The following is a 15,370-nucleotide window of genomic DNA, read 5'->3' as shown; positions in this document are numbered from 1 at the left end:
CTAGCTTATACTCCATCACAGGGTAATAATTTGCTACCGATTAGCTTATACACTACCACAAGGTAATAATTTGCTACTGACTAGCTTATACTCCACCACATGGTAATAATTTGCTACTGACTAGCTTATAATCCACCACAGGGTAATAATTTACCACTAACTAGCTTATAATCCACACACGGTAATAATTTGCTACCAGCTAGCTTATACTCCACCACAGGGTATTAATTTGCCACTGACCAGCTTATACTCCACGACAGGGTAATAAATTGCCACTGACTAGGTTATACTCCACCACAGTGTAATAATTTGCCACTGACTAGCTTATACTCCACCACAGGGTAATAATTTGCCACTGACCAGCTTATACTCCACCACAGGGTAATAATTTGCTACTGACTAGCTTATACTCCATCACAGTGTAATAATTTGCTACTCACTAGCTTATACTCCACCACAGGGAAATAATTTGCCACTAACTAGCTTATACTCCACCACAGGGTAATAATTTTCTCCCACCTAGCTTATACTCCACCACAGGGTATTAATTTGCCACTGACCAGCTTATACTCCACGACAGGGTAATAAATTGCCACTGACTAGGTTATACTCCACCACAGTGTAATAATTTGCCACTGACTAGCTTATACTCCACCAAAGGGTAATAATTTGCCACTGACCAGCTTATACTCCTCCACAGGGTAATAATTTGCCACTAACTAGATTATACTCCACCACAGGGTAAAAATTTCCTACCAACTAGCTTATACTCCACCACAGTGTAATAATTTGCCACTGACTAGCTTATACTCCACCAAAGGGTAATAATTTCGTACTGACCAGCTTATACTCCACCACAGGGTAATAATTTGCCACTGACCAGCTTATACTCCACCACAGGGTAATAATTTGCCACTAACTAGATTATACTCCACCACAGGGTAAAAATTTCCTACCAACTAGATTATACTCCACCACAGTGTAATAATTTGCCACTGACTAGCTTATACTCCACCAAAGGGTAATAATTTCCTACTGACCAGCTTATACTCCACCACAGGGTAATAATTTGCCACTGACCAGCTTATACTCCACCACAGTGTAATAATTTGCCACTAACTAGATTATACTCCACCACAGGGTAAAATTTTCCTACCAACTAGCTTATACTCCACCACAGGGTAATAATTTGCCACTGACCAGCTTATACTCCACCAAACGGTAATAATTTCCTACTGACCAGCTTATACTCCACCACAGGGTAATAATTTGCCACTGACCAGCTTATACTCCACCACAGGGTAATAATTTGCCACTAACTAGATTATACTTCACCACAGGGTAAAATTTTCCTACCAACTAGCTTATACTCCACCACAGGGTAATAATTTGCCACTGACCAGCTTATACTCCACCAAACGGTAATAATTTCCTACTGACCAGCTTATACTCCACCACAGGGTAATAATTTGCCACTGACCAGCTTATACTCCACCACAGGGTAATAATTTGCCACTAACTAGATTATACTCCACCACAGGGTAAAAATTTCCTACCAACTAGCTTATACTCCACCACAGTGCAATAATTTGCCACTGACTAGCTTATACTCCACCAAAGGGTAATAATTTCCTACTGACCAGCTTATACTCCACCACAGGGTAATAATTTGCCACTGACCAGCTTATACTCCACCACAGGGTAATAATTTGCCACTGACCAGCTTATACTCCACCAAACGGTAATAATTTCCTACTGACCAGCTTATACTCCACCACAGGGTAATAATTTGCCACTGACCAGCTTATACTCCACCACTGGGTAATAATTTGCCACTGACCAGCTTATACTCCACCAAACGGTAATAATTTCCTACTGACCAGCTTATACTCCACCACAGGGTAATAATTTGCCACTGACCAGCTTATACTCCACCACAGGGTAATAATTTGCCACTAACTAGATTATACTCCACCACAGGGTAAAAATTTCCTACCAACTAGCTTATACTCCACCACAGTGCAATAATTTGCCACTGACTAGCTTATACTCCACCAAAGGGTAATAATTTCCTACTGACCAGCTTATACTCCACCACAGGGTAATAATTTGCCACTGACCAGCTTATACTCCACCAAACGGTAATAATTTCCTACTGACCAGCTTATACTCCACCACAGGGTAATAATTTGCCACTGACCAGCTTATACTCCACCACAGGATAATAATTTCCTACTGACCAGCTTATACTCCACCACAGGGTAATAATTTGCCACTGACCAGCTTATACTCCACCACAGGGTAATAATTTGCCACTAACTAGATTATACTCCACCACAGGGTAAAAATTTCCTACCAACTAGCTTATACTCCACCACAGTGCAATAATTTGCCACTGACTAGCTTATACTCCACCAAAGGGTAATAATTTCCTACTGACAAGCTTATACTCCACCACAGGGTAATAATTTGCCACTGACCAGCTTATACTCCACCAAACGGTAATAATTTCCTACTGACCAGCTTATACTCCACCACAGGATAATAATTTCCTACTGACCAGCTTATACTCCACCACAGGGTAATAATTTGCCACTGACCAGCTTATACTCCACCACAGGGTAATAATTTGCCACTAACTAGATTATACTCCACCACAGGGTAAAAATTTCCTACCAACTAGCTTATACTCCACCACAGTGCAATAATTTGCCACTGACTAGCTTATACTCCACCAAAGGGTAATAATTTCCTACTGACCAGCTTATACTCCACCACAGGGTAATAATTTGCCACTGACCAGCTTATACTCCACCAAACGGTAATAATTTCCTACTGACCAGCTTATACTCCACCACAGGGTAATAATTTGCCACTGACCAGCTTATACTCCACCACAGGGTAATAATTTGCCACTGACCAGCTTATACTCCACCAAACGGTAATAATTTCCTACTGACCAGCTTATACTCCACCACAGGGTAATAATTTGCCACTGACCAGCTTATACTCCACCACAGGGTAATAATTTGCCACTGACCAGCTTATACTCCACCAAACGGTAATAATTTCCTACTGACCAGCTTATACTCCACCACAGGGTAATAATTTGCCACTGACCAGCTTATACTCCACCACAGGGTAATAATTTGCCACTGACCAGCTTATACTCCACCACAGGGTAATAATTTGCCACTGACCAGCTTATACTCCACCAAACGGTAATAATTTCCTACTGACCAGCTTATACTCCACCACAGGGTAATAATTTGCCACTGACCAGCTTATACTCCACCACAGGGTAATAATTTGCCACTGACCAGCTTATACTCCACCAAACGGTAATAATTTCCTACTGACCAGCTTATACTCCACCACAGGGTAATAATTTGCCACTAACTAGATTATACTCCACCACAGGGTAAAAATTTCCTACCAACTAGCTTATACTCCACCACAGTGCAATAATTTGCCACTGACCAGCTTATACTCCACCACAGGGTAATAATTTGCTACTGACCAGCTTATACTCCACCACAGGGTAATAATTTGCCACTGACCAGCTTATACTCCACCAAACGGTAATAATTTGCCACTGACCAGCTTATACTCCACCAAAGGGTAATAATTTCCTACTGACCAGCTTATACTCCACCACAGGGTAATAATTTGCCACTGACCAGCTTATACTCCACCACAGGGTAATAATTTGCCACTGACCAGCTTATACTCCACCACAGGGTAATAATTTGCCACTAACTAGATTATACTCCACCACAGGGTAAAAATTTCCTACCAACTAGCTTATACTCCACCACAGTGCAATAATTTGCCACTGACCAGCTTATACTCCACCACAGGTTCATAATTTGCCACTCACTAGCTTATACTCCACCACAGGGTAATAATTTGCTACTGACCAGCCTAGACTCCACCAAAGGGTAATAATTTGCCACTCACTAGCTTATACTCCACCACAGGGTAATAATTTGCTACTGACCAGCTTATACTCCACTACAGGGTAATAATAATTTGCTACCAACTAGCTTGCACTCCACCACAGGGTAATAATTTGCTACCAACTAGCTTATACTCCACCACAGGGTAATAATAATTTGCTACCAACTAGCTTGCACTCTACCACAGGGTAATAATTTGCTACCAACCAGCTTATACTCCATCACAGGGTAATAATTTGCTACCAAACAGCTTATACTCCTTCACAGGGTAATAATTTGCAAACGAATAGCTGATACTCCACCACAGGGTAATAATTTGCTACCAACCAGACCTTCCTCCACCACAGAGTAATAATTTACTACAGATTAGCTTATACACTACCACAAGGTAATAATTTGCTACCGACTAGCTTATACTCCACCACAAGGTAATAATTTGTTACTGACTTGCTTATGCTCCACCACAGGGTAATTATTTACCACTAACTAGCTTATAATCCACCACAGGGTGATAATTTGCTTCCAGCTAGCTTATACTCCACCACAGGGTTATAATTTGCTTCCAACCAGCTTATACTCTACTACATGGAAATAATTTGCTACTGACTAGCTTATACTCCAACAAAGGATAATAATTTGCTACCAACCAGCTTATACTCTACTACAGGGAAATAATTTGCTACTGACTAGCTTATACTCTACCACAGGGTAATAATTTGCTACCGACTAGCTTAGACTCCACCACAGGGTAATAATTTGCTACCAACCAGCTTATACTCCACCACAGGCTAATAATTTGCTACTGACTAGCATATACTCCACCACAGGGAAATAATTTGCTACATTCTAGCTTTTACTCCACCACAGGATAATTTGCTACCAACTAGACTATACTCCACCACACGGTTATAATTTTCTACCAACCAGCTTATACTCTACCACAGGGTAATAATTTGCTACTGACCAGCTTATACTCCACCACAGGGTAATAATTTGCTACCAACCAGACTATATATTCCACCACAGGGTAATAATTTTCTATCGACTTGCTTATATTCCACCACTGGGTAACAAATAATTAAATAATTTGCTACTGACTAGCTTGTACCCCACCACAGGGTAATAATTTGCTACTGACTAGCTTAGACTCCATCACTGGGTAATAATTTGCTACCAGCCAGCTTAGACTCCACCTCAGGGTAATAATTTGTTACTGACTAGCTTATACTCCACCACAGGGTAATAATTTACTACCAATTAGCTTATGCTCCATCACAGGGTAATAATTTGCTACCAGCCAGACTATGCTCCACCAGGGTAAAAAATTTTGAATGATTGGTCTACAAATGTCTGACCTTTGGTGGGAATGTCATTGATTGAAACATAATTGCAAAAATAAACAATCAATAAATTCATGCAGAAATTTGTCAAAAAGCTAGAAAAATACATAGCACTTTGAAAAGAGAACAGATGCTAACGTTTATATTGTACTTTCAGTGCTCAATAATGTGTGCTGGTGATTATGTCAACTCAGGACCAGGTGAAGTCATTTTTGCTTTCTTGATGTGTTTGTACAAAATGACTAAAGCAGATATTTTAGTAGAATCCCTCTAGTGCCAACCCTGATAATTCTCTTTTTCTTTCTTTAATGTAGATACTGGAAGAAACATGGTTGTAGGGTTCATCAGCCAGTATCAGTTTTTAGAAGAGATTGCTGCTTTCAATCCCTGTGCTCGAATTTCTGCTCTGAAGAGCCAAGATCACCTTACCAGACCAACTAGGTGTGGTAGTTTGATTTCCCAAAGCAGCTTTGAAGACATGGACCCACTTGACAAACATGCAAGCATTAGTCTCCAGTACCATACCATCAGCAACATTTAGTAGCATGACTTAAAATGCCAGTTTTGAAACTGTCTGAGCTATATACATATACTTTTATTTTTAATGGAACATTGACCCATGAGCTGTATACATACAGTTGTATAGAATAGAACATTGACCCCTGAGCTGTATACATACAGTCGTATAGAATAGAACATTGACCCATGAGCTGTATACATACAGTTGTATAGAATAGAACATTGACCCATGAGCTGTATACATACAGTTGTATAGAATAGAACATTGACCCATGAGCTGTATACATACAGTTGTATAGAATAGAACATTGACCCCTGAACTGTATTCATGTAGTGCTACAGAACAGTACACCATTTGTTATGCTTAACAGTTTTACTTTCTAAAACAGCCATCACTTACTAGTATATATTCGGTAGTATAAAATGCCTCACCTTTGAGTAGGTATAGTAGTGTGTGTGTGTGTGTGTACACATCCACACACACCCATTACCTTTGAGTAAGCACAGCAGTGTATTTACAGTAGTGTGAAATACCACACTTTTGAGTAGGTAAAGCAGTATATATTTATAATACTTTGAGTAGGTATAGCAGGGCAGCATCATTAATATCAAACAGCTGAATATTTATCTAACACTAGCATCAAATCTATAATTACTGTAAGGTCTGTGTTTTATAAATACTTATGTTGTAGTTACATTTAAAGGACCATTCATGATTTACAAAATAGCTAACATTAATGTACCATTCATGGTTTACAAAGTAGTTAACATTAATGTACAATTACAAAGTAATTAACATTAGTGTACCATTCATGATTTACAAAGTAATTAACATTAGTGTATTATTCATGGTTTACAAAGTAATTAACATTAATATACCAATATACCATTCATGATTTACAAAGTAGTTAACATTAATGTACCATTCATGATTTATAAAGTAGTTAACATTAATGTACCATTTATGATTTGTCATTGATAAAAGGCCATATCATACTTTTAGATTTGACTAGTCCTACTATAACAGTCATTATCTTTTTCATTTAAATTTGCCATATTCCTGGTTGAGATGTCTCTAAATTCATGGTGAAATGTACTGACTCTATATTCATAGTTAAATGTACTGACTCTATATTCATAGTTAAATGTACTGGTTCAACTTGAGTGTACACAAAAAACTTTATTTTGGTTCTCAGTTATGCAGAAATTGATTTATGTATGTGAGTTAAAGTTATTTATTTAAATAATTTGTTAAATATGGAGAATATTTAATACAAATAACACAAGTAGGATATAATCCAAATTTTAGTTTGAATATGCACTCAGGTTGAGAAGTTTGATGAATACAGAGCTTGGGCACAAGTAGCTCTCAGATCAGTTTTTTATATTATCAGAATTTCAGGAAGTCATAGAATGCCTGTATATGTGCCAAAATACACAATGAACTTTTTGATCATAAGGTGCTAGACATTTATATTTCCTGTTTGAATGATATACTGTGGTATGTTCATAGCTTATATATATACTCCAAAGGCAGATATAGATTGTTTTGTTTTAACAGAAAACAGTTGACATTAGACAGTTTTACTGATGAAAATATTCTGAAGATTTGTAATACTGTGCAATTAATTTTTTTCATCTTTCATCAGTATATTGTACAAAGAATCTCCAAAAGTCTGTGAAAGTTTTGTCAATGTAATTATTCTTGACAGTGAGGATTTTATTGCTGTATGTATTTAAACTTCATCATACACTTTGATATTTTAAACATTTACAAGATATGCCCAAAAGATATTTTTGTCTACATAGATATTCTAAATGATGAGATTTTAGGATCTCTTTCATCTTTTCTGTCATATATTTATATATTTACATTTTTTTACAAAAGAAATGTGCTAAAACTCTTTAAGTTTTGTCCATTTAAAATATTATTTTCATATGTTGCAATATTTTAAAAAGATGTATCAAATGATGGGGTAAACAGTTTACCATGTGGAATTACATTTTTTTTCTTCAAAATCATTATTTTGATCTTTTCGTTGATCTCCCGAGTTTAGTTGTCTGTAACAGTTTTGATGTAGGATATAGTCACAGTTAATTAATAAAATGGAATATATCTTCAAGATGAAAAAGAATCTGTGTAAAATGTGGAGAAGAGGAGAGGATTTGATACCATTTTAAGTACATAATATTTGTATATTTATGAATTACTTTATTAGAATGAAGATTAAGTGAAAACATGCTTCAGCTTTGGAATTATGCTGCAGACAACATATCAGTGTAAGTCATTCTGGAATGCGAGGCCCCATGTGGCCAAGTGATCTGTAGTGCTTGTGTTTACCAATCATTGCTATGTCCGCATGGGTTCAAGTCTTGGGCTCAGCCTTAGTCAGTGGTTCTTACAGGAGTTTTCCAAGGTTCTTTATGCACCAGTTATAATGGCCATCACATTTGGCCTGTCATGTGCAGAAAAATGGCATTAAACCTACAACATTCTGGAGCATACAATTTACATTAAAATATGTACAACAACCTGTATGCAACATATTCAGCATTCTAAAATGAACATTCATATTAGTTCTCTTTCTTATTATTCATTATCTTAATCTTGTTAAACTACCAACTATTAATTGATGCATGCTTTTTAGGTTGAGTTTAGCCTTTGAAATAGATTGATTGAAATATTTAAAGACCATAAAATTACTACGTGTTTGTGTTTGTGCAGTGGGTATGTGTTGATAAAGCAGTACTGTCCATACTGGACAGAGGCATTTATTACTGCTGTAATACCTGTAAATCCCCAATTAAACTTGAACATATTTTCCCCCTCCCCTAATAAAATTGTAATTCCCAAATGTGATTTATATTTAGTTTTTTTTTTTATAGAGACAAGCATATTTTCATGATCAGACTGCATCAGATGCAGTTCAGACAATACTGACATTATGGTCATCATGAACAACTTGGTTCTTACCAGGATTCACTCAGAGAATCTAGCAGGGATGATCAAACAACAGTAGCATCCAGTCTCTAATGAGTGCAAAGATGAATGTCAATGATGCTTGCATTACGTTCAAACCCCTTATTGCACTACTGAGAGTAGCAAAAACTTCATCTAAGAATATATCAAATGGATTTATAGACAGAAATATGTGTGTATGTGTTTTTTAATGTCAGTGATGGTTGTGATTATGAGAGTGTTTGCAAATATGTTTGCGTTCGATGATGATATTTGATAATGCTAAGTCTACCAACTACTTTTGTTTTACTTTTTAAGTGTTTTCAGTGCTTTAACTCATTCAGCCCCAGACCCGTTATCAGTATCACTGCTGCTATGCCCCAGCAGCGCTAAGCTGTGTCTAGCTGCGTGTGCCCCAGAGTTTTTACCTGTTTGAAAAATTTTGTAAACATCGTGCACATGCATTCACTCTTACCTTAATTTCTCTGCTTATATCCAATTAAAATCCAAGAAAGTTTCACCATTTATTGCAAATGAATTTGTCTACACAGTGATGTATTTTTTTTCCCTATTTGTCCAAGTCTTTCACGACTTATTTATACAGAATTTACAAAATTATGTGCAACGTTTATCCGCAAGAACTCGATCATCATCTCTGTCAGCATCCTCATCTTGGGATGATTCAATCTCAGAAACTTCTATGTCCGAATCGAAATCTCACAAAATATCCAACTGCCGAACATATCTTTCCTCAGCTTGCTCAGTATTTTCAAGATCAAACCCGAGAAACTCCTCATTTTTGCTCTCATCAAAAATCACTCTTACGTCCGCCATCATTTACGATTTTTCATGACCAGAACACGTGTAGTTAAACCGCTTTCAAAACAGGAGCCCTTAGCTTCTGAACAATTCAAATTTCCGCAAATGAAAGTAAAATCATTTCTGATTGGTTTAATAGTTGTTAGTTCTTGGAATAAACCCATTTCTAACCAATCAGAGACGTTGAATCTAACACACATTCATCACGCTTGGAGACGGGATCGGCCATTGAATGCAGCAAAAAAATCACGACTACAGGCGGGATCGGCCATTGAATGCAGAAACCGGATCACGCCTACAGACGGGATCGGGGCTTAAAGGGTTAAAGAAAACAAACACGTTATATGGTTGTACACCACTCCCTCGATAACTCGCGCACATCGGGGTCCAGAAACATCGACCGCACTATAAGTGAGGCGCGAGTTATCGAGGGACCTTTAAAATAAGCCCAAAACCAATAAAGTGATTGACGACATAACGGAAAAATAAGGGGGGGGGTAGGCAGATTATACTGTTGAATACTCACTTCATAATCGTTCTGAGATTAAATGTGAATAATTATCTCTTCATAACGGTGTACTTTATTATTTCCTCGTAGGACAACATTAATTTCAGGATAAATTACAGTATATTGAGGCCATCATCGAAAACATTATTCCACGTGGTTTCCGTTCGCTTAACATGTGTACCACTTCACACAGTGTGTACTACGTCACTAATTTTTATGTTGAACTGGATACATTCTAGTTTTATTGTTTGATCCAAATTAGACGTTTTTTTATATACAAAAGATCGACTCTTTCCGAGAAACTGTTGATTGAACGATAGATAGATATATATATTTGAATGCAATAGAAGTAAAATGGAAAACAAAAAAACAAGGGTTAATCAGTACAAACATATTTAATTGGTCTACAGATTTAAAACAATGTAAATTAGAACAAGTTAATACTTGCCGTTTGTGCCACACTTGACAAATATCAATTCACTTTTTGAAAAAATCCATTAATTTTTTTTGTGTGTGTTACTCCTTGGTTTCTCTGCCACCGAGCAAAATCCCTCAGATTTCTCAACTGCATGAGCTTTACGTAGTCAACATTTTGGGTCTCCTGCCACCTTATGGCAATATCAAACTATTTGATTGCTTCCTGTACAGAGGGGTGGGGGGGTGCAACATCTGCATCTGCATCACTTTCAACACTTGTGTTACTCCAGTTAGAATCGTCTTCTGCTGCAAATTTGTTCGTTATAGAATTAATTATAGTTTCATCTGACATGTATTCGGCTGTGGGGCAATCATTGTCAGCACAAATCCACTCCTCCATATCATCAAGAGAAACGCCCATCTCAGGACCATGAGTATGTACGAATTTCTCCCAATCAGCCTCGGCATTAATGACATCAGTTTCACTGAAACATTCGAAGTCACTATCATCGTCGCTGTCTCTGTTACTGTTCTGCTTTACGTCAAAGGCAGCTCCAAGACCCTTAATCCAGCACCCCAGGTCTCTTGTAATCGATTTTTTTTAAAATGCAACAAACACTTCCACAAGATGTTGATCAAAACAAAGCCGGCATGTAATTAGGTTCTCGCAGAAGTACTCATGGGTTTCGATGTGACAGTCGATTGACTCTTTTCATGTTTTCAATGAACAGAATATGTTGTGATTATAATGTTTACACTGAAACGGAATTAAAGGATTAGAACGTAACTTTCACACAGGAAGACGTTTAATTGGTGTTTATTTCATTCTCTGTTGCCACCTGTTAGCATTTACCAGAAGTTTTCATTGATCGCTATTTCACCAGACTGTTTATTTAAAGTATACTGACAACTATTTATCATAAAAACTTACATAATATATGATATCTTATAAAATGGCAACAGTACATCAAAGAGTCATTCAGTCACTGAATTCTGTCATTGTAAATATCAGCACAGTTAACTGATCAACACATTTTCCCACAAAGCAGGTGGCTAAAACAGGACCGGCAAATCTTTGAATATTCCCGCGCACCTATTACATGCGTACGGAGGACTCCAGCCTCAGTGATTTTCTGCATCCCAGATCAAAAATTGGCGTCCAAATACGTGTAATTAAGTGTTTTCGAGATCTCTGAAATTAATTCTTCTTTAGAACTTGCAAATTTCAAAATATGGATTATATTTTTACGGGCATTAATCACCATTTTCGATGATAAAACGAGCAATGTATCAAGGTTTAATTTATCAATTCTTATCTTAATTTTTTCATGTTTAGCATATTTTAAAGATATTTTAAATACATCTTCTCTGGAAAAAATCGAGAGCCAAGACGGACACCGCGTTATAAGCGGGATCGCGACTTATACGGGCGTGAGTTATCGAGGGAGCGGTGTATTTAGATTTGAATTTCCAATTTTTTTCTATAGGCTATTATGAAAAGATTCTCATTTAGATGACAGGGCCCCACGTGGCCCAGTGGTCTAAAGTGCTTGCCTTTACTTATGACTGCCATCTCACCTCTATCTGCATGGCTTTTAGTCTCAGGCTTGGGTATATGAGAAAGTTTGCTAGTAGCATCCTGTGGGTTACTGGTCCCTACTGATGTTCTTCCTCTAACAGCTAAACTGGCCACCATATATAGCATATCATGTGCTGAAAAATGGCATTAAAACCAAAACAACAAATGGACAGCATGGGTTTTTTCATCACACACACCCAGGTCCTGTTGGGAACACACTTTTTGAGTCTCAAAAAATGAAACAACACTCTAGAAATGTGTTAGTTTTGATTTTACTTGAATAAATAATTGGTTTCATTTTTTGTCTTACATACAGAAATGCGAACAACTTCAAATCTCATTTGCAAATTGTTCATTAAACATATTCAAGTTACTTAGCGGTACATAAAGGCTCAATATAAAAGGTTCATACTTTTAGGTGACTATATTCAGCATACAGTACATTTTCCTCAAAACTACACTATTCTCACTATTGGAAATTGCTCAGTACAACAAAGAAATGGTATACAGTGTTTGGCATTAAAAGAACAAAATAATTGCAACACCATACAACCAGATTATCCAAAGTCTTGGTGGGAAAAATCAGCATACTGTCTTGAATAGTTAGGTGTTTGTTGCCTGCCTTTGCTAGAATTCTTTGTGCTGGAATTACCTTTTAACTAAGAAACTCCAATCATTTGGTCATTCTACATCGGAGGATTTTTTGCTCTATACACAATAGCTACAATTATTTTCACATTCAGTAAGCATCTCCAGAATTTTAGATTAGAAAACACAAATTATTTGGGGGAATAATGTCCCTTGAATATTATAGTAGAAACCATGTATCGTTTGGGGGAACAGGATCCTTATTACAGCGGTTTTCTGTGCAGCAAAAAGTACATTTGAAAGAATGTGTGCTTTTGCTATGGTCTTCATTGCTGTATGACATACATTCAGATCTTGGCATGGTTTTCAGCCACCAGTCATGGTAACACTCCAGTTGGTTTCCACATCTGAGGAGATAGATATATATTAGGTAATCTGGAGCATTATACTGTTCACTGACTCTCACAAAATAACATAGTTTGCATGCATATAATATTCAGTAGTTTTAAAATCGATGGACTGTCTCAAAATTCACCATTGGCTAACTCATCTTCAATGCATTTGAATGTTATATTGTCTTTCACCTGCTGAATGCATGAAGATATTAAGTTTTAACCTACCATTCTTTTGAAATCTTAAATATGAAAAGTGAGAAAAAAAGAGACCTAAAATGGAAAGATGTTATTATGTGTATATACATGCCTCTGATTCAAGACATGACTTCCATCAGAGATGCGTGTCAGCTCATTTACACAATAGTGATCCCATCCAGTACAGTTTCGTTCCTCATATGTCCTGTTGCTGTCACAGAGGTCAGGCCGCATAATACATACTGCATTTGTTGTATAGCATGTTGCTGTCATATGGGACAATTTAAAAATATGTAAAATATATGTTTGAAATATAGATTTACATAAGAAGTGTGAAGAATATCAATTATAATGTTGATTTATTAGAATATTAGTTACATTTAAAATGGTATAATCTAGAATGCATGAATTCTATTTTTTATGAGGAACAAATTGAGAAATTGATGTCTTGCCATGTAACAAGGGATACATATTTGATTATGTCTTGCCGTGTAACAAGGGATACATATTTGATTATGTCTTGCCATGTAACAAGGGATATATATTTGATTATGTCTTGCGACGTAACAACGGATACATATTTGATTATGTCTTGCCATGTAACAAGGGATACATATTTGATTATGTCTTGCCATGTAACAAGGGATATATATTTGATTATGTCTTGCCATGTAACAAGGGATATATATTTGATTATGTCTTGCCATGTAACAAGGGATACATATTTGATTATGTCTTGCCATGTTACAAAGGATACATATTTGATTATGTCTTGCCATATAACAAGGGATATATATTTGAGTATGTCTTGCCATGTAACAAGGGATACATACTTGATTATGTCTTGCCATGTAACAAGGGATACATACTTGATTATGTCTTGCCATGTAACAAGGGATATATATTTGATTATGTCTTGCCATGTAACAAGGGATACATATTTGATTATGTCTTGCGAGGTAACAAGGGATACATATTTGACTTTTGTAGTGTTGAAGTAAGATGTTAACAGCTGCTGTATATCCCCATTTACATGGATATTGTAAGTTCTGGAAAATTAATCTACTTTGTTTTCTCACACTATTACTCAAGAATGCTTACCTAATGTGCAGATAAAATATTATTGGTTCTTTTAAATGCTGTAGTAATGACTGTATACATCATTTAATATATATTGATTTCAAAGTTTGATTCATAAGTACAGTACCATGTGATTGGTGAGATTTCACTTCAGTTTTTCCCATGGTAAACATATACATTGATTACATTCTATCCTTTTGTCTTGATAATTTTCAGAATATATGTACACTCTGGGTGGATGAGTGGTCTAAAGCACTCCTCTTTACTGATCACCTCTCACTCTACCTCCTTACCTCTCTCCACATGGGTTACGTATCTTGCTTGTTCACTGTGGGTATGTGAGAAAGCTTGCCAGTAGTTTCCCATGGGTCATTGGTTCTTACCAGGGTTTTCCTGGGTTCTTCCTCCGCAAGTTATTCTGGCCACCATGTATTGCCTATGCACTGAAAAATAATGTTAAACCCAAAATAACAATATACTTGGAACTCATACTCTTAAATTTAATAAGACTGCAGAACTCTTGTATATCACATAGTAAAATGTCTGCAACATTCAATGTGGAGCTGACTATTAGACATCACCAACAATCAAGAAATGACCAGTCCACTTACTTGGTCCATAGTGTTGAGTTGACTGGCTGGAAGTAGGTGCAGCGTAATTAAATTTTTGTCCTCCACTTGTGCTTTGTTGGTCACTTGTTGATGTTGACACTGAATGTAGACCCCAGTCTGTGGGGAGTAAGGATATGGTATTAAAAATTGGACTTGCTGTTTGGTTTATAGGTGAACCTGACATGAAGTATGAAGTTGAATTGATGGGCAAAGAAGTAGCCATGGTAAGGGTGTCGGTTGAGTTGATGTGTGAATTTGTTGTCAGGGTAAGGTTGTCAGTTGAGTTCATTGGTGAATTTGTTGCCAGGGTAAGGTTGTCTGTTGAGTTCATGGGTGAATTTGTTGCCAGGGTAAGGTTGTCTGTTGAGTTCATGGGTGAACTTGTTTCCAGGGTAAGGTTG

The 15,370-nt window shown here is 36.9% G+C and overlaps 2 protein-coding genes across 4 annotated transcripts in view; one reads left to right on the top strand and one right to left on the bottom strand.

Annotated features, from left to right (window-relative positions):
* Positions 1 to 8,521, top strand: part of LOC149789476 (uncharacterized) — a 287,180-nt gene extending 278,659 nt beyond the window's left edge. For all 3 annotated transcript variants that reach the window (XM_089971479.1, XM_089971480.1, XM_089971478.1), the window contains one exon: positions 5,614 to 8,521. In XM_089971479.1, the coding sequence (XP_089827605.1) occupies positions 5,614 to 5,740 (127 nt within the window). In that variant the 3' untranslated portion in view covers positions 5,741 to 8,521. The remainder of the gene's footprint in view (positions 1 to 5,613) is intronic.
* A 2,148-nt stretch (positions 8,522 to 10,669) lies between these two features.
* On the bottom strand, positions 10,670 to 15,355 carry LOC149789475 (uncharacterized). The gene is made up of 3 exons (XM_089971481.1): positions 14,970 to 15,355; positions 13,391 to 13,544; positions 10,670 to 13,095 (listed from the first exon to the last, which is right to left on the bottom strand). Exons 1-3 carry the CDS (start codon positions 15,340 to 15,342, stop codon positions 12,909 to 12,911), a joined length of 714 nt encoding a protein of 237 aa, XP_089827607.1. The 5' UTR covers positions 15,343 to 15,355; the 3' UTR covers positions 10,670 to 12,908.
* Positions 15,356 to 15,370: the final 15 nt, after the last annotated feature.

This window comes from Sinohyriopsis cumingii, chromosome 10 (assembly GCF_028554795.1).
Source record: "Sinohyriopsis cumingii isolate HCF-2022 chromosome 10, ASM2855479v2, whole genome shotgun sequence".
In the NCBI taxonomy this organism is placed as follows: domain Eukaryota; kingdom Metazoa; phylum Mollusca; class Bivalvia; order Unionida; family Unionidae; genus Sinohyriopsis; species Sinohyriopsis cumingii.
The sequence above is the reverse complement of the archived record's forward strand: the minus strand, read 5'-3'. Positions and strand labels throughout refer to the sequence as shown.